Source organism: Lagopus muta, chromosome 3 (assembly GCF_023343835.1).
Source record: "Lagopus muta isolate bLagMut1 chromosome 3, bLagMut1 primary, whole genome shotgun sequence".
Lineage (NCBI taxonomy): Eukaryota > Metazoa > Chordata > Aves > Galliformes > Phasianidae > Lagopus > Lagopus muta.
In genome coordinates this window covers 1,411,257-1,433,902 of record NC_064435.1, presented here as the reverse complement: position 1 = coordinate 1,433,902, position 22,646 = coordinate 1,411,257, and the positions used below count along the sequence as shown (strand labels likewise).

The 22,646-nt window shown below is 51.0% G+C and overlaps 1 protein-coding gene and 2 pseudogenes across 1 annotated transcript; all 3 read right to left on the bottom strand.

The window, feature by feature from the left end:
• Positions 1-6,742: 6,742 nt before the first annotated feature.
• LOC125690826 (feather keratin 1-like) lies at positions 6,743-7,429 on the bottom strand (annotated as a pseudogene).
• A 4,426-nt stretch (positions 7,430-11,855) lies between these two features.
• Positions 11,856-12,511, bottom strand: LOC125690505 (feather keratin 1-like; annotated as a pseudogene).
• A 3,049-nt stretch (positions 12,512-15,560) lies between these two features.
• LOC125690498 (feather keratin 1-like) lies at positions 15,561-15,857 on the bottom strand. The gene has a single exon (XM_048938889.1). The coding sequence runs from the start codon at positions 15,855-15,857 to the stop codon at positions 15,561-15,563; it is 297 nt and encodes a 98-aa protein (XP_048794846.1).
• Between the last annotated feature and the right edge of the window lie 6,789 nt (positions 15,858-22,646).

The following is a 22,646-nucleotide window of genomic DNA, read 5'->3' as shown; positions in this document are numbered from 1 at the left end:
CTTTCTTCCCCCTCCTCCTTCCCCTCATCGTCACCGCCGCCGCTCTGATCCTCGGGAAATGCAGTCCTGCACCGAACGTCCACGTGTGCTTTTGCAGCCGGCTGCAAACACACGTGCATACATGCACACACATGCACAAGTGCATGGCAGCTGGCTGCAAACACCCCCGTGCACGCACGGCCACACGTGCACCCCGAGTTCCCATCTTGCTGCTGGGGAAGGGGAGCTCAGGCTCCATCCCCTTCCCTCCCCCAGCTTTGCAAAAGGGAATTCAATGAGCAAAGACTTCACCACCTTTAACACAGTTACAGAGGAGATTATAAGCGAGCAGAGCTTTATGATGGGTGGGGAGGAGCTTTCAGAGCCCCTCCAGCTGGCTCCTCCAGTGGGATTTCTGCTCAGTAAAGACACTGCACTCAATTAACTAAAATGCTGAAAAATGGGACTAAGGGAGACCCAGCAAGGGGTCTCCTCCCAAGGAGATGAAGACTCATTGTGGAGGAGTAATAGGATCTCATGGCTTTTCAGTTCTTTTCTCCCTCTAACTTTCTAGCGGCTGAGACCTGCAAGAGGAACATGCCCTTTTCTTGTTGGAAATACTGAGGAAAACCAGTTTAACCCCTTCCCGAGAGCTGCTTTTCCCCAGCACATCAAAGGATGCAACCTTGTGCTGGTTGTCACATGACCAGCCATGTCACATCTGTCCCCTTCCCCAGCTGGGTGAGTCCCAGCATGTCTTAAGAGTCATAGAATCACAGGTTGGAAAAGATCTCCAAGGTCACCAAGCCCAACCCCAACCCATCCCCACCAAACCGTATCCCAAAGTGCCACATCTACACGTGTCCCCACAACCAGGGCTGCATGCACACTCCATAGGATGAACCTGTGGGTTGGACCCTTCGTGGATGGCCATTTTGGGGGAAAGATCTCCAAGAACACCGAGTCCAACCCCAGCCCATCCACACCGCTCTCACCACCCATGTCCCCAGGTGCCACACCTCCATGTTTTGTGAACACTTCCAGGGACGGTGACTCCATCACCTCCCTGGGCAGCCCGTTCCAATGCCTGATCACTCTTTCAAAGATGAAATTTGCCCTAATATCCAACTCAGACCTCCCCTTGTGCTATCTTCCCAGGACACGGGAAGCACTAATTTCATATGTGGAATCTACAATGAGATGCAGAGGGTTGAAGCTGCATCTCCATGCGAGAAAATCCTTTGTTTGCCCTGCAGACATCATTCCATCTTTCATCCTCCACCAGACGCCAAGAAAACAGCTTATTTCGGCATTTCCTGCATGTCCCCTCCACCTGCCCCAGCCCAAGCTATGGGGATGAATTGCAGCCGCAGTCAAATTAGCCAAGTCAGGGAAATGCAGAAAGTCTAAGGAGGACTTTCCAGGTGCCAGTGGGAGGAGAACAGCTTTCTGCTGGGAACTTGGAAGCGTAATCTTGGATAACTCATGTTTCTGCCGAGAAATTGCCACACTCAGCTGAAGCCAGAGCCCAAATCAAGCCGCCGTCCTGAATAACTGTGGTGCTGGGTTTAAAGATGCTAATTATGGAGCCAATTACCCAGGTAATGTTGGGGCATGAAGGAAAATCACAGGGAGAGTTGTAAACGTGCAGTGACCGCACAGGATGGGGCAGACTTGTGGCTCTGAAAATTTGGCTTTTTACATAATCAAGCAAGATCTGTCAAGCTAAGGATGAAAGCACGGAGATGGTCCTTATGCTGAGATATCTCCTGCGTTGCATAAAGCAGAAGACCTTGCATCAGGCTTTGTCATAGCTAGAGAACCTCTGTGTCGTCTCTGTAAGGAGGCTTCCTTGTGGGTAACCTATTTCTCTCCAGCTGTCTGGTCATCTCCAACCCTGGGAAAGGGTGTACAAGCAGTCCAAATGCATCCTGCCCCAGAATGGAATGGAAACCAGCTTGCAATGCTGATTCAAGGAACCAGCGTGAAAGTGCACAAAATGATGAGTCAAGGACAGCAGTCATGGTTTTTCCTAGAAATGGGAGGATTCTCTGCGTGGGAAATAGGAACCAGTAGCAATTCAAATGGAAAATTTCTGGACTTGGGTTGAGAAAGGAATAAACTTGCAAACTCGTGGATTGGGAGATCTTGTTGTGCAGTGTCATCGTCATCATCACTTCGTGTTTGGTCCTTCAGTCCTCTTGAAGGAGAGAGGTGAGGAAAAGACCATGCTTGCCCACCACGGTCACATATAGTCACAATGACTGCTTTGTGACAGTTATGGAATTTTGGGGTGGCTGAGAGTCACAATGAGATCAGACATTGGGTGTGAGGCCAGCCACACCCCAACCTGTAGCTTGGGAAGGTGAAGGTGGACCTCCTCCAGCAGGTCCCTCCTGTTGTGTGCCTGGTGTGGGATCTCCTAAGGATGAGGCATGAAGAAGGCAGACAGGTTGGACAAGAGGACAGTCAAGGTGACATGGTCTCTGGGTTCCATGGGGTTGCTGGTAGAGAATGGATACAAGAGAAGCATGTGCAGGTCCATCCATGCTTCCAGGAGCAATGGCGGTCTGGGTGGTGGAAGACAGTGTGGCTTTGAGCTCTTCTCGAGTGCTCTGTGAACCTGTCTGAGCTGAGTGTACCCAAAACAAGAGGCTCTGCAGCAAGTTGAGGCTCAGACATCCTCTGACATCCCGGAGGGCCCAGCTGCTCAGGCACGTTGCAGTGCTGCAGGGAGGTGAGGTCTGCACTGTTCCAGTCCAGGGGCTGACGCTGAGTTGGCTGAAATCCAAAGGTGAGCAACTCTTTCTCACAAAAGCAGGTATTACGTGATTTATTATTATTTTTTTTTCTCTCATTGATTAGAGTTTACTATAAAACAAGCTGAGATAAACCCCTCCAGGATAATGAAGCCCATCTTCACAGCTGTTTGAACTAAATCACTGGATGAAAAGTTGAACAGATCTGAGCCCGTCCCAGCTCCCCTTGATTGGCTCCAAGGCAGGTGATGCTTGGTTTTGATTCTAGGAAAGGGCTTTGTTCCCAGGTAAAAGTCTTTGAAACCAGGCCGACTGCAGCTGTGCAACTGAGATCTGGACTCCAGCTGCTCTGGAGAGGTTCTATTAATTTGCTTTTGATGAATATTTCAGTTCTGCCAATTCCCCTGGAGACTGCAAGTCTCACTCCTCAGCTCACCTGTTTTGCAGGAGCCAACCTGCGCAGCAGGAATTATAGAAAGCAAAATAAATAAATAAATAAATAAATAAAATTAAAATAGAGAGGAAAAGGTGAGCAGCATCGACGATGGCCAAGTTGGGAGGTGTGCTTGCTACCCAGGTATCTGTATTTGCAGTCCCAGCGTGGGAGGGTGGCACAGGGAAAATGCCCTCATCTCTGTAGCTGCAATAGCAGGGAGGTGAACATCCTCCAGCGCTTGGCACTGGTGAGGCTGCACTTTGAGTACTGCATTTAATTTTGGGCCCCCTCATTACAAGAAAGACATTGAGGCCTTGGGTTGTGTCCAGAGAAGTGCAATGAAGCTGTGAAGGGTTTGGAGCACAACTCTAAAAGGGAGTGATAGAGAGAACTGGAGCTGCTCAGTCTGGAGAAAAGGAAGCTGAGGGGAAACCTCATCACTCTCTACAACTACCTGAAAGAAGGCTGAGGTGAGGTGGAGGGTCAGCCTCTCCTCCAAGGTAAGAACAATAGGATGAGAGGTAATGGCCTTAAATTGTGCCAGAGGAGGTTCGGGTTGGATATGAGGAGGAATTTCTTCTCTGAAGGAGTGGTTAGGCATTGGAACAGGCTGCTGAGGGAGGTGGTGGAATCACCATCCCTGGATGTGCTCAAGAACTGAGGAGATGTAGCTCTGAGGGATGTGGTCAATGGGCATAGTATGGGGGGGATGGGTTCGGGTTGGACTTGGCAATCTTTAGTGATTCTTTGACTTGGGGTCTTTGGAATGGATGATGAAGGAATCATTAGTTTTGGTTTACCATTACTGCTTGGTGGTTAGTACTGGGTGATGTGCTGAAATTCCAGCCAGTGAGCACCTGAGTTCTAGTTGCTAACATCCCAGTGTGGGGAGGTTCTGAGGTCCTTTTGACCCACCCTGATGGCTTCTAGAACCATATTTTAGTAGTGGGTGAAGTGGGAAATCACTGTGCAGAGAAAAGAAGAGAAGGCATCTGAGGCTGGCAAGCCTTAGAAATTTACTGAGGAGCACAAATGAGAAGGAGTGACTGCCAAGAGAAACGGGCAGGGACTTAAGAGTATGTGGTGTGACCATCAGCCTCCTTCCACAGAAAGAGAGGGATGCAGAAAAAAATGCAGAAGGTCTTGTCTCAAGCCCCGCCTGCATTTTGCTATCCTGAATGAAGAACTGTGGTTAAAGAGCTGCTGATTCCATGTGAGACATGTAGATGTGAGCTCAGGGGCAGGGGATGCAAGGGAATGGGGTGCAGGCTCACCTGGAGGTTTGCAGAGGAGAAGTTGTCAGGATAAAGGTCTGAGGGAGAGAGGCACAAGGACGGCTTTTATGCTGCTGTGTGAGTGCCTGAGGGCTTGGAGAGAGCCCCTGCGCATGGCAGCACTGTGCAGTGAGCCGCTGTTGCGTGCCAGAGCCTGGTCTGTCATGAGGTGGGGCATGTTTGCCTTCTCACTACACTCCCTTATCATTTCCTTACGTGGTAGATTTGATCCTGTGACCCTGTCGGCAGTTTTTAAGTGAGAGTGAGTGTTCTGGTGGATTTATACACAAAGCATGTCTCATGGGGGTGGTTGGAAGATGCATGTAAAGCATGGGAGAGGTGTAGAACAAGGGATGAGGTCTGGCACAGCGCTTAATTTGTATGGTTTATGACTGCATTGTGTGGTGGGGACCCCATTTTCTGGCACGGTAGCAAGGCTGCTCTGGGCTTTCTGGGTCCATTTGGCATGAGACCCCTTCCCTTGCATCATATTTTCATGCTGCCAACCTATATCCCAATTTCCTTTCCATGTGCATTGCCCCTCTCTTTACCATTGGATGTGCTGCACTGACATCTTGGTTTCCCCGTTTGTGCTTTTAAGGCTTTATTTGGGAATGGAGTTAGTGCATCTTTTGTGTAGTTTCAGCTTAGGTCCATTGTTATTGCCAGTGGCTGAGACTATAACTTCTCTGCATAGGCTTTGATAGTTACAAGACGGATTTGGAGATTCCGTAGAGAAATTAGAGTCATCCCTGCTGCATGGGCATGCAGTCATGAGCCTCTCCAGGCCATGTGGTCAAGGGCACAGCTGAGGAGTGCAAGGCATGCCCTGGTTCAGCTGAGGTGAGCAGTACTTCAATGTCTAAGGAAGATGGAGCAAAGTACAAAGAGGGCTGTTCAACGGGATGTGCCTAGGTGTGTGAGGCCTGCTGGGTGTCAGCCAGGAATGCTGGTGGAGCTGTGTGGGGTGGGTCTGGAGGAGGGTCACGAAGGAGACTGAAGAACTGCAGGGCAACATCAGTGAAGAAAGGCTGATGGAGTTGGGCTTGTTCAGCCTGGAGAGGAGTTGGCTCTGGTAAGACCTCACTGTGGCCTTCCAGTACTTGAAGGGAGCTTACAAGCAGGAAGGGAAACAACTTTTTACGCGGTCTGCTTGCAATAGAACATGTTAAAGTATTGAGGAGAAATTTGGTTTAAGCAGGCCTGCTTGGTCCAGGCCCTGGTCAGCGTGATCTTGGAGGCCCATCCGTCCACAGCAGGGATGGTGGTGAAGTTCTCTTCTAACCTTCACCATTGTGTGATTGTGTAATTGCCTGATTTAAGCTGGTTTCCCATGCTGTGCTCATCCAGAAGCTGAACCAGTATGGGTTAGACGAGTGGAGAGCGAGGTGGACAGAAAGCAGCTGGCTGAAGGCCTGGGCCCAGAGCCTTCTAATGGCGGGCAGCAAGTGTAGTTGGAGGCCAGTTCCTCATGCTTACCCCTAAGCGGAGTGTTAAGGGTCTCTTGTCTGGGACGCAAGCTGATCTGACATCCCGTAGAGCAGTGCATCATGTGGTATGAGTTGTTTTTCCAGCAGCTCTGCTTTCTGCGTCCTTGTCTTGAGGACGTGCCCATGTTGCACCGGCGGCACCTTTCAAGTGAGTGCACTGGAAGCCAAAGGAGCGATGTTGCACCTTCGTGTCACGGCACGCGGAAGTAGTGGCCAAAGCACAGAAAATGAGCAGTGTTGACAGTGAGGTCATGGCTTGGCACTTGTGCAGTATGGTTTGTGTCTCTCTTGCCAGAGAAGCTGCCAGCTCCAAACAGCCGTGTAAGCCTGGCCTGGGCCTTCTAGGTATCCTGCTCTGGGGGCACATGCTTTTATGAGAACATCGACCATTTATTTCAAGAAGTGTACCTAACTGACATAATTTCTACGAAATTGAGCAAAGATTTTCATACTCTTTTTCTTCATAGAGGAAAAGGGCTTGGGACCCTTTTGAAGCAGACCTGATGGTTTCTAGAGCCATGTCTTTGTAGTGGATGAAGTGGAAAGGGCATTGTGCAAAGCAATGAAGAGGAGGAATCTGATGCTGGCATGCATGAGAACTTTATTGAGGGAAAGACACTAAAAGGAAGGATCCACTTGGTGATCGCCAAGTGGAAAGAGCACAATTTCAAGTGCAAGGACAGAGGAAAGTTTAAGCGGTCATGTTTCCAGGCAGCCAGGTTTAGTGACCCAGCGGTGCCTCCTCAGTGCGTGAGGTGCCTTGCAGGGTGCAGGTGTTTGGTGTCAGGGTGTGGGCGCAGGCCCTTAGCAGGGGTAGCGGGCTCTGCCGCCGTTGAAGCAGCCCAGGCCTCCGAAGCCGAAGCCGCCGGAGGAGATGGACACTCCCTGGGCGTCGAGGGCGCTGCCCACGGCAGCTGATGCGGAGGATCCGACGGCGGTGTTCTGGGGGAAGGAGCTGAGGATGGGTCCCGGCAGGGTGACCACGACGGTGGAGGGCTGGATGACGACTTGGGAGTCCTGGCACTGCCTGACACAGGGCTCGTTGCAGCTGTTAGCCAGCGGGGTGGGTCCACAGGGGCGGCAGAGGTTGTAGCAGGACATGGCTGTGGGGTGGAGGGTCTCTGCAAGAGAGGGTGTTGTTCAAATGGAGGTTGTTGAGGACACAGGGAGACATGCAGGATAAGGCCCATGGAACAAGGAGTAGTGGCTTGTGGGTTGCATAGTTTTTGGGTAGGCAGTAGAGCTGAAAGGGTTTTGGGGACAAGGGTTTGTGGATAGCAAAGCCAGTTGGGGTGGGCGAGGGAGGGCAGAAGGATGCAGGCGTACCTAGAGGAGCACAGAGGAGAAGGTGTCAGGAGAGTGGTGTGAGGGAGCGAGGCACAGACCGGCTTTTATGCTGCTGTGTGAGTGCCTGAGGGCTTGGAGAGAGCCTCTGCGCATGGCAGCATTATGGAGAACGCTGCTGTTCCATGCCAAACCCTGAGAAGTCATGAGGTGGGGTTCCCACAACACTGCCTTTTCATTTCCTCGTGTTGTGGATTTGATCCTTTGACCCTGTCGGCACTTTTGAGTGTGACTGGAGTGACGAGGAAGGCGCATCTCTTGGAAGATGTTGGAAGGCTTGTGCAAAGCTTTGGAGGAGTGATGTGGTCTCGTCAGTGATGCCATCGTGTGCTACTCATGCAGTCGTGTTTGTGGCCACTTTGTGAGGTGCGGACCCCATTCCAGGCCTCCTTAGAGGGCTGTTCTGTGATTCCCAGGTGCGTTTGGCTTGAGACGCTGCTAGTTGCACTGCACTGCACTCCCTGCCTGCCTTCTTCTGAATTTGCTTTCCTTGAGCTTAGTGGTTGTCTTCTACATTGGGTGTGCTGTGTCAACACCTTGATTCCAGTTTTGCTTTGAAAATTGTGTTTTGGAGAAAGGAAGCAGGCTTTTTTGTGCTGTTTCAGAATCGGGCCATCTATGATGGCTTTAATATTTTTAGCCAGAGCAGTACAATGTGTGGAGTTGAGATGCTGGGGTCGTTTATTGGTGGGTGTGTGAATGGATGAAGCAGCCATGAGCCCCTTCATGACCTGTTCTGGAGAAGATGGAGCAAAGTAGAAAGAGGGGCTGTTGAACGGGATGTGCCTAGGTGTGTGAGGCCTGCTTTCCGGGTGTCAGGCCGGAATGCTGAGGAAGCTGTGTGCAGTGGGTTCAGTGGAGGTCCTCAGAGAAGATCAAAGGAGTGGAGCACGTTTACTGTGAAGAAAGGCTGATGGAGTTGGGCTTGTTCAGCCTGGAGAGAAGTTGGTTCCAGGGAGATCTGATGGTGGCCTTCCAGTACTTGAAGGGAGCTTTCAGGTGGGAGGGGAATTGTCTTTTTACACGGTCTGCTTGCAATAGGAGGTTTTAAAGGCCTGAGGAGAAATTTGGTTTAGATGTAAGGAAGAAATTTGTGACTCGGGTGCTGGGGAGGCCCTGGCACAGGCTGCCCGGTCAACTTGTGTGTTGTTCATCCCTGGTTTTTCATTCAAGGCCAGGTTGGATGGAGCCCTGTTAGGAGGCCATCCGTCCACATAAGGGATGGTGGTTAAGATCCCTTCCAACCTTCACCGTTCCGCATTTGCATAATGGTATGATTTGAGGCTGTGTCCCATGCCACGCTCATGCAGAAGCTGAGGCAGTGTGGGTTCGACAAGTGGAGAGCTTCCAAGGTGGATGGAAAGCAGCTGATTGAAGCCCTGGGCCCAGAGCCTTGTGATGGAGGGCACCAAGTGTAGTTGGAGGTAAGTTCCTCCTGCTTACCAGTGGACTGTTAAGGATCTCCTCTCCATGCTGCGTGCTGCTCTTGCATCGCGTAGTGTTGTGTGTCATCTGTTATGAGTTGCTCTTCCAGCAATCTGCCTTTTTGCATCCTTGAGGATGCGTCCATTTGGCACTGGTGGCACGTTCCAAGTGAGAGTACTGGAGGGCAGAGGAGGGATTTGGCACGTTGGTGTGAGAGTATGCGGAAGATTCTGTGTCCAAAGCACAGAAAAGGAGTCAGTGAGGTCATGGCTTGGCACTTGTGCAATATGGTTTTTGCCTTTGCTGTTAGAGGAGCTGCCAATTGCAAACAGCCGTGGAAGCCTGGTCTGGGCATTCTGGGTGTCCTAGATTGGAGAAGATGGCTCTTCCTTTTATGAGATAATTACCCATGTCATTCTCCAAGGGATCCTAATAGGTGTAATTTCTAAGGATTTCTGCCAAGATTTTCCTAGTTTTTCTCCATATGGTTCTGGGGAAAACGTCTAGCACAGAGATAGGCAAAGACAGTAAGCGTTGAGTGATCTGTTGCCTCACAAGTCCAACTCAAAGGCTTTTTTCAACTGTGGTTCTGCACCAGAGGGCAGTGGGCATGGAACAGGCTCCCTAAGGCAGTGCAGAAGCACCATGGCTGCTGGATTTCAAGACACGTTGGGCAATGCCTTCAGATCCACCATTTAATTTTCAAGGAGCGCAGTATGTTGGCGTGAGTTGGAATCACATGTTTGTTGTTCAGATTGAGGGTTTCAGTAATTCCTTGGTGAACTCTGAGGACGCAGTCTCTCGTGGGCTGCAGACCTGAGTTGATTGTGGGGGTATTTGCATCCCAAATGGTAATGGAGTGTGTCGGGCTGTCCGTAGTGAAGAGAGTAACTGTTCTTCATGTTTAACAAGGCCATGTGTCTGTCAGGTTCTGCACTTTGGCCACAACAACCCCAGGCAGCGTTACAGGCTTGGGGATGAGTGGTTGGATGATTGTGAAGTGGAAAGGGACCTGGGGGTGTTGGTTGATGCTCGGCTGAACATGAGCCGACAGTGTGACCAAGTGGCCAAGAGGGCCAACGGCATCCTGGCCTGCATTAGAAATAGTGTGGCCAGGAGGAGCAGGGAGGTGATCAGCACTGGTGAGGCCGCACCTCTAGTACTGTGTCCAGTTTTGGGCCCCTCACTACAAGAAAGACATTGAGGCCCTGGAGCGTGTCCAGAGAAGGGCAATGAAACTGGTGAGGGGTCTGGTGCACAAGTCTAATGAGGAGCGGCTGAGGGAGCTGGGAATGTTCAGTGTGGAGAAGAGGAGGCTCAGGGGAGACCTCATTGCACTCTACAACTTCCTGAAGGGAGGTTGTGGTGCAAAAGGGTCTGGCCTCTTCTCCCAGGCAAATAGTAGGACATGAGGAAATGGCAAGAAGTTATACCAGAGGAGGTTTAGGTTGGTCATTAGGAGAAACTTTTTCTCTCAGAGGGTGGTCCGGCGCTGGAATGGCTGCCCAGGGAGGTGGTGGAGTCGGCATCCCTGGCAGTGTTCAAGAGGCGCCTGGATGAGGAGCTACGAGAGATGGTTTAGTAGCTTGTGGCACTGATAGGAATGGGAGGGTGGTTGGACTAGATGATCTTGCAGGTCGTTTCCAACCTTCTGATTCTGTGATTCTGTATGATTCTGTGATTCTTTTTAGGTGTGCGTAATTCTTGGATTTGTGGAGATCAGGAAGGTTCTGCATGAGTTGAATGAACCTGTAGAGTTGCACCCATGAGTGGTGAGGGTCTGATGTGTTGACCATGCTGACATCAATTACATTAGAAGGGTCAGTGTAATGAGAAGCGGTTTCTGTAAACTGTAAGAGACTCTTGCTGTTCCCATCTTCAAGTAATGAAGAATGAAGACGGATGGAACTTCAGCCTGGTCGGCCTGACATTAGTCCCGGGGAAGGAGGTGGTGGAAATCCTCCCAGAAAGTACAGCCATGCACAGAATGGCTCAGAAGTTGTTGGAAGCAGAGAACAAAGTTGCACACGCCCACGTCAGATTTTCAGCAGTAAAGTGATTTGTTACGTGCATGAGGGGGTGAAGTGACATTTGATGCCCTTGCCTTTAGGAATGGCTTTGAGGAGCTATTGGGAATAGGTGAACGGTTGGACTGGATGATCTTTTAGATCCTTTCCAACCTTCGTGATTCTATGATTCTATGAGGCTTCCTCCCATGACATGCTTTATAGGCAAACTGTCAGCAAACTGCTCAGGTAAGTAGATGCTGAGATGTTCTTAGAAGTGTCTGAATGCAGGGATCTGGTGGTGTGAGAGGAGTGACAGAGACCTGATGTGGTGAGTTCAGAGTTGTCCAGGCCAAGACGGGGAAGTGAATGAAAGGGAAGTGAACAGAATGAGGTTCAGTGTCTTCACCAAACGCCTGGGTGCGGGGACTGGACGTGATTGTGGACAGCCTGCTCTTGCTGACTGTGCTTGAGCGGGGCTGTTGTACTGTAAGAAATCAAGACGATAGCACAAAAAGAAAAGATTCTGTGACCATGTTGGTTGTAAATACGAGTGAATCTTGCCCAGGTGGAAAAGGAATCAAGTGTGTGCTGACACAGAGGTGTTGTATGAGAGAGCATGGGCAGAAGAGCGTCAATGTGGCCAAGACTTTATTAGTGTAGGAGTAGATAATGTATGATGTGCTGAAGGGCATGTGCTAGGCACCCAAGCTCTTGTTGGAGACGCGGTTGCAAGAGGAGGTGTTGGGGCCCTTTTGTAGCAGACCTGCTGGTTTCTAGAGCCAAGTGTTTGTAGTGGGTGAAGTGGAAAGAGCATTGTGCAAAGCAATGAAGAGGAGGAATCTGAGGCTGCCGTGCAAGAGAACTTTATTGAGGGAAAGACACTAAGAGGAAGGATCCACTTGGTGATCGCCAAGTGGAAAGAGCACAATTTCAAGTGCAAGGACAGAGGAAAGTTTAAGCGGTCATGTTTCCAGGCAGCCTGGTCTGACGTTGTTCCATGCTTCCCTGTTTCGTGCCATGGAAAAGAAGAGCCATAGCTGGTGAGCCCATGTGGCATCAGTGACCCAGAGGTGCCTCCTCAGTGCGTGAGGCGCGTTGCAGGGTGCAGGTGTTTGGTGTCAGGGTGTGGGCGCAGGCCCTTAGCAGGGGTAGCGGGCTCTGCCGCCGTTGAAGCAGCCCAGGCCTCCGAAGCCGAAGCCGCCGGAGGAGATGGACACTCCCTGGGCGTCGAGGGCGCTGCCCACGGCAGCTGATGCGGAGGATCCGACGGCGGTGTTCTGGGGGAAGGAGCTGAGGATGGGTCCCGGTAGGGTGACTACAACAGTGGAGGGCTGGATGACGACTTGGGAGTCCTGGCACTGCCTGACACAGGGCTCGTTGCAGCTGTTAGCCAGCGGGGTGGGTCCCCCACTGCAGGGGCGGCAGAGGTTGTAGCAGGACATGGCTGTTGGGTGGATTGTCTCTGCAAGAGAGGGTGTTGGGTGAGTGCAGGGTGTTAAGGTGTGAGGGAAGCAATGCCGTTGGGTTCCCAGGCAGCGAGGAGGCCTGGTTGTGGGGAGCATGACTGAGAGGAGGTGGAAGGGTTACAGAGTTTGGAGGCAGAGCGAGGTATGGAGAGTTAGGCCAGGTGGGGTGGCGAAAGAATGGCAGCAAGTGGTTCAGGCTTACCTGGAGGTTTGCAGAGGAGAAGGTGTCAGGAGAGTGGTGTGAGGGAGCGAGGCCCAGGGCCGGCTTTTATGCTGCCTTGTGAGTGCCTGAGGGCTTGGAGAGAGCCTTTGCGCATGGCAGCACTGTGCAGGTTGCAGCTCTTGCATCACCTAGTGTTGCCAGTCATGGGATGTGTGTTCTTCTTCCGGCAACTCTGCCTCTTTGCATCCTTCTCTTGAGGACGTGTCCTTCTGACAGCAGCGGCACCTTTCAAGTGAGAATGTTGGAGTGTTCTTGCACGTTCGAGTCAGGGCACGCGGAAGTAGTGGCCAAAGCACAGAATGGGAGCAGTGTTGACAGTGAGGTCATTGCTTGGCCTTTGTGCACTCTGCTTTGTGTCTTTGTTGTTAGAGGAGTTGCCAATTCCAGATCTCCTTGGAAGCCTGGTCTGGGCATTCTAGGTATCCTGGTTTTGAAATCATGGCACTTCCCTTTCTGAGATGAATGCCTATGTCATTCCCCAAGGGAACCTAATAGGCGTAATTTCTGTCATCTTCATCAAAGTTATTCTTAATGTTTCCCGCCAAATTCTGCTGGAGAAAATCTCCAGCATGTATCTACAAAAATACATCATAGGTTGTGTGCACAGGTGGCTCCCAAGTCCAACTCAGAGGCTTTTTTAGATTTGGTTCCATCAGGCAGGTGACCAGTCTGGTGTCAGATTACCCAGAGCTGCGCGTTGGGATTTGTTCTCTTCCATGCCTTTCTAAATGATCTGGATGCAGGAGTCAAATGCATACTTATTAAGAAGTTTTTGGATGATCCTGACTAGGGATGAGCTGTTGACTCTCTCAGTATTAGGGAGGCCGTGGGAGAGCTCTTGAGAGATCAGGGGGCTGGGCAATCACCAATGGCACAAAGTTTAATGAGGGCAAGAGCTTGATTGTCCACCTGGCATTGGGATACCCAGAGGATAGTTGGGTATTTGGGATGAGAGACTAAAGAGCAGCCCCGAAGAAAGAGATCAGGAGGTTCTGTTTGATGGCAAGTTGATTCTGAGTCAGCAGAGTGGCCTGGCAGCCAACATGGCTGACTGTACCTGGGATGCATCGAGATGAGAAGTGCCAGTGGGAGAGGGTAGGGTCGTCCCACTCTGCTGTGTGCTGCTGTGGCCTCACCTCAAGTACTGTGCTCATCTTTGGCTTCAGCGGTACGAGACAAGGGGAGAGAAGAGCCAACAGAACAGTGCTCGATCACAGGGCTGATGCCAATGGGATGGAGTTGCACAAGACCACGTGCCGGGTCCTGCACTTTGGCCACAAAACTCCAGGCAACGCTGCAGGCTTGGGGCAGAGCGTCTGGAAGGCTGTCTAGAGGAAACGGACCTGGGGGGATTGGTTGATTCTCAACTGAACATGAGCCAGCAGTGTGCCCGTATAACCAAGAGGGCGTCCTGGCTTGTATCAGAAATAGTGTGGCCAGCGGGAGCAGGGAAGCGATCATCCCTCTGTACTCTGCCCTGGTGAGGCCGCAGCTTGAGTGCTGTGTTCAGATGTGGGCCGCTCAGTGCAAGAAAGGCATCGAGGCCCTGGAGTGTGTTGAGGGCTGGAGAATGAGTCAGGTAAGTGGTGTGGAGCACAAGTCTTATGGGGAGCGGCTGAGAGGGCCGAGATTGTTTAGTGTGGAGAAGAGGAGGCTCAGGGGTCACCTTGTGGCTCTCTACAACTACCTGAAAGGAGGTTGTGTTGAGGTGGGGCTTTGTCTCTTCTCCCGGGTAACTAGCGACTGGTCTAGAGGGAATGGCCTCAAGTTGTGGCTGAGGAAATGGAGGTTGGGCATTAGGAAGTACTTCTGTGACAGAGTGATCAGGTGCTGGAACGGACTGCCCAAGGAGGTGCTGGAGTCACTGACCGTGGATGTGTTCAAGAAACATTTCGATGTTGTAGTGAGGGACGTGGTTTCCTGGGAAATATTGGTGAAAGGAATACGGCTCGTCTGCATGTCTTTGCCAACCTTGGTGATTCCATGATTCTGAGTCCAAAGGCCCTGCAGTGTTGCAGCCACAAATGCTGAGGGTCCAGTCTGATGTCTTGTTTGCACTGATGGCAGTTATCTTAGAAAGGTGACGATAATGAGGAGATGATCCAGAAAACGGGGAGAGCTTCATCCCCCTCCTGACTTCAAGAAATGAAGAAGGAAGGTGTGAGGTTCCGCACTCTGGTTGGCCTGACATTAGTCAGTGGGAAGGAGGTGAAGGAAATCCTTGCCGAAAGTACTGCAGAGCAAGGAGTGGATAGTATGTGATGGGAATAGAGAGCACGGATGTACAACCCCACCTGAGTTTCTTTGTCACTGACGTGTCCAGCTTTGCGCATGAGGGGCTACAGGGACACTTGATGACTTTGCCGTTAGGAATCTCTTGGAGGCTTCCTCACATGATGTGCTGGTAGACACACAATCTGTGATCTCCTCAGGTAAATGGATGCTGAGGTGGACTATAAAGTGGATGAACACAGGGGTCTGGTGGTCTGAGGTGAGTAAAACAGAGTTGTGATGTGGTGATTTGATAGCTGAATAAGCCAAGATGAGGAAGTGAGGCCAATTATGTTCAGTATCTTCATGAAAAGCCAGGGTGATGGGAGTGGAGCTGACTGTGGACAGCCTGCTATTCCTGACTGCACTTGAGCAGTGCAATTGGATTATTTCCCTTTCTTTGTACAAGATAATGTGATGAGCAGAATGCCATCTGCTAGCCACCAGTGCTCTTGTTGACAAGGTGACGTGGTTGCAAGAGGACGTCATGAGGCCATTTTGGATCCAACATGTTCACTTCTAGTGCCGTATCTTTGTAGTGGGTGAAATAGAAAGAGCATTAAGCAAAGGAATGAAGAGGAGGAATCTGCTGCTGGCATGCATGAGAACTTTATTGAGGAAAACACACTAAAAGGAAAGATGCACTTGGGGATCGCCAAGTGGAAAGGTCACGATGTAAGGTGCAAAGACAGAAGGAAGTAAGTGCCCTCATGATTGCAGATGGCCTGTTCCGAGGCTGTTCGCTGCCTGCTTGTTTTGTGCCATGAGAAGAAGAGCCATGGCTGGTGTGGCCTTGTGCCATGGGTGAGACAGAGACGTGAGCTCAGTGCGTGAGGCGCGTTGCAGGGTGCAGGTGTTTGGTGTCAGGGTGTGGGCGCAGGCCCTTAGCAGGGGTAGCGGGCTCTGCCGCCGTTGAAGCAGCCCAGGCCTCCGAAGCCGAAGCCGCCGGAGGAGATGGACACTCCCTGGGCGTAGAGGGCGCTGCCCACGGCAGCTGATGCGGAGGATCCGACGGCGGTGTTCTGGGGGAAGGAGCTGAGGATGGGTCCCGGTAGGGTGACTACAACAGTGGAGGGCTGGATGACGACTTGGGAGTCCTGGCACTGCCTGACACAGGGCTCGTTGCAGCTGTTAGCCAGCGGGGTGGGTCCACAGGGGCGGCAGAGGTTGTTGCAGGACATGGCTGTGGGGTGGAGGGTCTCTGCAAGAGAGGGTGTTGGGTGAGAGGTGGGTTTTGAGGAGTGAGGGAAGCAATGCCATTGGGTTCTCAGGCAGCGGAGAAGCGTGGTTTTTAGTTGTGGGGAGCATGACAGAGAGGAGGTGGAAGGGTTGCAGAGTCTGGGGACAGAGCAAGATATGGAGAGTTTGGCCAGGTGGGGTGGCGAAAGAAAGGCAGCGGCGGAAGGTTCAGGCTCACCTGTAAGAGCTGAGAGGAGAAGGTGTCAGGAGAGTGGTGTGAGGGAGCAAGGCCCAGGGCCAGCTTTTATGCTGCTGTGTGAGTGCCTGAGGGCTTGGAGAGAGCCTCTGTGCATGGCAGCATTGTGCAGTGAGCAGCTCTTGCGTGCCAGAGCCTGGCCAGTCATGAGGTGGGGTGTGTTTGCCTTCCCACAACACTTCCTTTTCATTTCCTCCTGTTGTGGATTTGATCCTTTGACCCTGTCGGCACTTTTGAATGTGACTGGAGTGACGAGGAAGGCGCATCTCTTGGAAGATGTTGGAAGGCTTGTGCAAAGCTTTGGAGGAGTGATGTAGTCTAGTTAGTGATGCCATCGTGTGCTACTCATGCAGTCGTGTTTGTGGCCACTTTGTGAGGTGCGGACCCCATTCCAGGCCTCCTTAGAGGGCTGTTCTGTGATTCCCAGGTGCGTTTGGCTTGAGACGCTGCTAGTTGCACTGCACTGCACTCCCTGCCTGCCTTCTCCTGAATTTGCTTTCCTTGAGCTTAGTGGTTGTCTTCTACATTGGGTGTGCTGTGTCAACACCTTGATTCCATTTTTGCTTTGAAAATTGTGTTTTGGAGAAAGGAAGCAGGCTTTTTTGTGCTGTTTCAGAATCGGGCCATCTATGATGGCTTTAATGCTTTTAGCCAGAGCAGTACAATGTGTGGAGTTGAGATGCTGGGGTTGTTTATTGGTGGGTGTGTGAATGGATGAAGCAGCCATGAGCCCCTTCATGACCTCTTCTGGAGAAGATGGAGCAAAGTAGAAAGAGGGGCTGTTGAACGGGATGTGCCTATGTGTGTGAGGCCTGCTTTCCGTGTGTCAGGCCGGAATGCTGAGGAAGCTGTGTGCAGTGGGTTCAGTGGAGGTCCTCAGAGAAGATCAAAGGAGTGGAGCACGTTTACTGTGAAGAAAGGCTGATGGAGTTGGGCTTGTTCAGCCTGGAGAGAAGTTGGTTCCAGGGAGATCTGACGGTGGCCTTCCAGTACTTGAAGGGAGCTTTCAGGTGGGAGGGGAATCATCTTTTTACACGGTCTGCTTGCAATAGGAGGTTTTAAAGGCTTGAGGAGAAATTTGGTTTAGACGTATGGAAGAAATTTGTGACTCGGGTGCTGGGGAGGCCCTGGCACAGGCTGCCCGATCAACTTGTGCGTTGTTCATCCCTGGTTTTTCATTCAAGGCCAGGTTGGATGGGGCCCTGTTGGGAGGCTGTCGGCCCACAGAAGGAATGGTGATTAAGATCCCTTCCAACCTTCACCGTTCCGCATTTGCATAATGGTATGATTTGAGGCTGTGTCCCATGCCACGCTCATGCAGAAGCTGAGGCAGTGTAGGTTCGACAAGTGGAGAGCTTCCGAGGTGGACGGAAAGCAGCTGGTGGAAGGCCTGGGCCCAGAGCCTTGTGATGGAGGGCAGCAAGTGTAGTTGGAGGTAAGTTCCTCCTGCTTTCCAGTGGACTGTTAAGGATCTCCTCTCCATGCTGCGTTCTACTCTTGCATCGTGTAGTGTTGCGTGTCTTCTGTTATGTGTTGCTCTTCCCGCAATCTGCCTTTTTGCATACCTGAAGACGCGTTCATTTGGCACTGGTGGCACGTACCAAGGGAGAGTACTGGAGGGCAGGGGAGGGATTTGGCAAGTTGGTGTGAGAGAATGCGGAAGATTCTGTGTCCAAAGCACAGAAAAGGAGTCAGCGAGGTCATGGCTTGGCACTTGTGCAATAGGGTTTGTGCCTTTGCTGTTAGAGGAGCTGCCAATTGCAAACAGCCGTGGAAGCCTGGTCTGGGCATTCTGGGTGTCCTAGATTGGAGAAGATGGCTCTTCCTTTTATGAGATAATTACCCATGTCATTCCCCAAGGGATCCTAATAGGTGTAATTTCTAAGGATTTCTGCCAAGATTTTCCTAGTTTTTCTCCATATGGTTCTGGGGAAAACGTCTAGCACAGAGATAGGCAAAGACAGTAAGCGTTGAGTGAACTGTTGCCACACAAGTCCAACTCAAAGGCTTTTTTCAACCGTGGTTCTGCACCAGAGAACAGTGGGCATGGAACAGGCTCCCAGGCTCCAGTGCAGATGCACCATGGCTGCTGGATTTCAAGACACGTTGGGCAATGCCTTCAGATCCACCATTTAATTTTGAAGGAGCGCAGTATGTTGGCATGAGTTGGACTCATATGTTTGTTGTTCAGAATGAGGGTTTCAGTAATTCCTTGGTGAACTCTGAGGACGCAGTCTCTCGTGGGCTGCAGACCTGATTTGTTTGTGGGGGTATTTGCATCCCCAATGGTAATGGAGTGTGTCAGGCTGTCCGTAGTGAAGAGAGTAAGAGTTCTTCGTGTTGTTTTTGGGCGTGCGTAATTCTTGGATTTGTGGAGATCAGGAAGGTTCTGCATGAGTTGAATGAACCTGTAGAGTTGCACCCATGAGTGGTGAGGGTCTGATGTGTTGACCATGCTGACATCAATTACGTTAGAAAGATCAGTGTAATGAGGAGCGGTTTCTGTAAACTGTAAGAGACTCTTGCTGTTCCCATCTTAAAGGAATGAAGAATGAAGACGGATGGAACTTCAGCCTGGTCGGCCTGACTTTAGTCCCGGGGAAGGAGGTGGTGGAAATCCTCCCAGAAAGTACAGCCATGCACAGAATGGCTCAGAAGTTGTTGGAAGTAGAGAACAAAGTTGCACACGCCCACCTCAGATTTTCAGCACAGAAGTGATTAGTTATGTGCATGAGGGGGTGAAGTGACATTTGATGCCCTTGCCTTTAGGAATGGCTTTGAGGCTTCCTCCCATGACATGCTTTACAGGCAAACTGTCAGCAAACTGCTCAGTTAAGTAGATGCTGAGATGTTCTTAGAAGTGGCTGAAGGCAGGGATCTGGTGGTGTGAGAGGAGTGACAGAGACCTGATGTGGTGAGTTCAGAGCTGTCCAGGCCAAGACGGGGAAGTGAATGAAAGGGAAGTGAACAGAATGAGGTTCAGTGTCTTCACCAAATGCCTGGGTGCGGGGACTGGACGTGATTGTGGACAGCCTGCTCTTGCTGACTGTGCTTGAGCGGGGCTGTTGTACTGTAAGAAATCAAGACGATAGCACAAAAAGAAAAGATTCTGTGAGCATGTTGGTTGTAAATACGAGTGAATCTTGCCCAGGTGGAAAAGGAATCAAGTGTGTGCTGACACAGAGGTGTTGTATGAGAGAGCATGGGCAGAAGAGCGTCAATGTGGCCAAGACTTTATTAGTGTAGGAGTAGATAATGTATTTTGTGCTGAAGGGCATGTGCTAGGCACCCAAGCTCTTGTTGGAGCCGCGGTTGCAAGAGGAGGTGTTGGGGCCCTTTTGTAGCAGACCTGCTGGTTTCTAGAGCCAAGTGTTTGTAGTGGGTGAAGTGGAAAGGGCATTGTGCAAAGCAATGAAGAGGAGGAATCTGAGGCTGCCGTGCAAGAGAACTTTATTGAGGGAAAGACACTAAGAGGAAGGATCCACTTGGTGATCGCCAAGTGGAAAGAGCACAATTTCAAGTGCAAAGACAGAGGAAAGTTTAAGCGGTCATGTTTCCAGGCAGCCTGGTCTGATGTTGTTCCATGCTTCCCTGTTGCATGCAATGAAAAGAAGAGCCATAGTTTGTGAGCCTCTGTGGCATCAGTGACCCAGCGTTGCCTCCTCAGTGCGTGAGGCGCGTTGCAGGGTGCAGGTGTTTGGTGTCAGGGTGTGGGTGCAGGCCCTTAGCAGGGGTAGCGGGCTCTGCCGCCGTTGAAGCAGCCCAGGCCTCCGAAGCCGAAGCCGCCGGAGGAGATGGACACTCCCTGGGCGTCGAGGGCGCTGCCCACGGCAGCTGATGCTCCACCAGTGCTCTTGTTGACAAGGTGACGTGGTTGCAAGAGGAGGTCGTGGGGCCTCTGGGACCAACACGTTCATGTCTAGAGCCATGTCTTTGTAGTGGGTGAAATGGAAAGAGCATTAAGCAAAGGAATGAAGAGGAGGAATCTGCTGCTGGCATGCATGAGAACTTTATTGAGGAAAACACACTAAAAGGAAGGATGCACTTGGGGATCGCCAAGTGGAAAGGTCACGATGTAAGGTGCAAAGACAGAAGGAAGTAAGTGCCCTCATGATTGCAGACGGCATATTCTGCGGCTGTTCGCTGCCTGCTTGTTTTGTGCCATGAGAAGAAGATCCATGGCTGGTGTGGCCTTGTGCCATGGGTGAGACAGAGACGTGAGCTCAGTGCGTGAGGCGCGTTGCAGGGTGCAGGTGTTTGGTGTTTGCTCTTCCCGCAATCTGCCTTTTTGCATCCTTCAGGACGCGTCCATTTGGCACTGGTGGCACGTTCCAAGTGAGAGTACTGGAGGGCAGGGGAGGGATTTGGCACGTTGGTGTGAGAGAATGCGGAAGATTTTGTGTCCAAAGCACAGAAAAGGAGTCAGCGAGGTCATGGCTTGGCACTTGTGCAATATGGTTTGTGCCTTTGCTGTTAGAGGAGCTGCCAATTGCAAGCAGCCGTGGGAGCCTGGTCTGGGCATTCTGGGTGTCCTAGATTGGAGAAGATGGCTCTTCCTTTTATGAGATAATTACCCATGTCATTCCCCAAGGGATCCTAATAGGTGTAATTTCTAAGGATTTCTGGCAAGATTTTCCTAGTTTTTCTCCATATGGTTCTGGGGAAAACATCTAGCACAGAGATAGGCAAAGACAGTAAGCGTTGAGTGAACTGTTGCCGCACAAGTCCAACTCAAAGGCTTTTTTCAACTGTGGTTCTGCACCAGAGGGCAGTGGGCATGGAACAGGCTCTATAAGGCAGTGCAGATGCACCATGGCTGCTGGATTTCAAGACACGTTGGGCAATGCCTTCAGATCCACCATTTAATTTTGAAGAAGCGCAGCATGTTGGCATGAGTTGGACTCATATGTTTGTTGTTCAGAATGAGGGTTTCAGTAATTCCTCGGTGTACTCTGAGGACGCAGTCTCTCGTGGGCTGCAGACCTGAGGTGATTGTGGGGGTATTTGCATCCCAAATGGTAACGGATTGTGTCGGGCTGTCCGTAGTGAAGAGAATAACTGTTCTTCATGATCTTTTTAGGCGTATGTAATTCTTGGATTTGTGGAGATCAGGAAGGTTCTACATGAGTTGAATGATCCTGTAGAGTTGCACCCATGAGTGGTGAGGGTCTGATGTGTTGACCATGCTGACATCACTTACTTTAGAAGGATCAGTGTAATGAGAAGCGGTTTCTGTAAACTGTAAGAGACTCTTGCTGTTCCCATCTTAAAGGAATGAAGAATGAAGATGGATGGAACTTCAGCCTCGTCGGCCTGACATTAGTCCCGGGGATGGAGGTGGTGGAAATCCTCCCAGAAAGTACAGCCATGCACAGAATGGCTCAGAAGTTGTTGGAAGCAGAGAACAAAGTTGCACACGCCCACGTCAGATTTTCAGCAGTAAAGTGATTTGTTACGTGCATGAGGGGGTGAAGTGACATTTGATGCCCTTGCCTTTAGGAATGGCTTTGAGGAGCTATTGGGAATAGGTGAACGGTTGGACTGGATGATCTTTTAGGTCCTTTCCAACCTTCGTGATTCTATGATTCTATGAGGCTTCCTCCCATGACATGCTTTATAGGCAAACTGTCAGCAAACTGCTCAGGTAAGTAGAAGCTGAGATGTTCTTAGAAGTGGCTGAAGGCAGGGATCTGGTGGCGTGAGAGGAGTGACAGAGACCTGATGTGGTGAGTTCAGAGTTGACCAGGCCAAGACGGGGAAGTGAATGAAAGGGAAGTGAACAGAATGAGGTTCAGTGTCTTCACCAAACGCCTGGGTGCGGGGACTGGACGTGATTGTGGACAGCCTGCTCTTGCTGACTGTGCATGAGCGGGGCTGTTGCACTGTAGAAATCAATATGATAGCACAAAAAGAAAAGATTCTGTGAGCATGTTTGTTGTAAATATGAGTGAATCTTGCCCAGGTGGAAAAGGAATCAAGTGTGTGCTGAGACAGCGGTGTTGTATGAGAGAGCATGGGCAGAAGAGCGTCAATGTGGCCAAGACTTCATTAGTGTAGGAGTAGATAATGTATTTTGTGCTGAAGGGCATGTGCTAGGCACCCAAGCTCTTGTTGGAGACGTGGTTGCAAGAGGAGGTGTTGGGGCCCTTTTGTAGCAGACCTGCTGGTTTCTAGAGCCAAGTGTTTGTAGTGGGTGAAGTGGAAAGGGCATTGTGCAAAGCAATGAAGAGGAGGAATCTGAGGCTGCCGTGCAAGAGAACTTTATTGAGGGAAAGACACTAAGAGGAAGGATCCACTTGGTGATCGCCAAGTGGAAAGAGCACAATTTCAAGTGCAAGGACAGAGGAAAGTTTAAGTGGTCATGTTTCCAGGCAGCCTGGTCTGATGTTGTTCCATGCTTCCCTGTTGCATGCCATGAAAAGAAGAGCCATAGCTGGTGAGCCCATGTGGCATCAGTGACCCAGCGGTGCCTCCTCAGTGCGTGAGGCGCGTTGCAGGGTGCAGGTTGTTGGTGTCAGGGTGTGGGCGCAGGCCC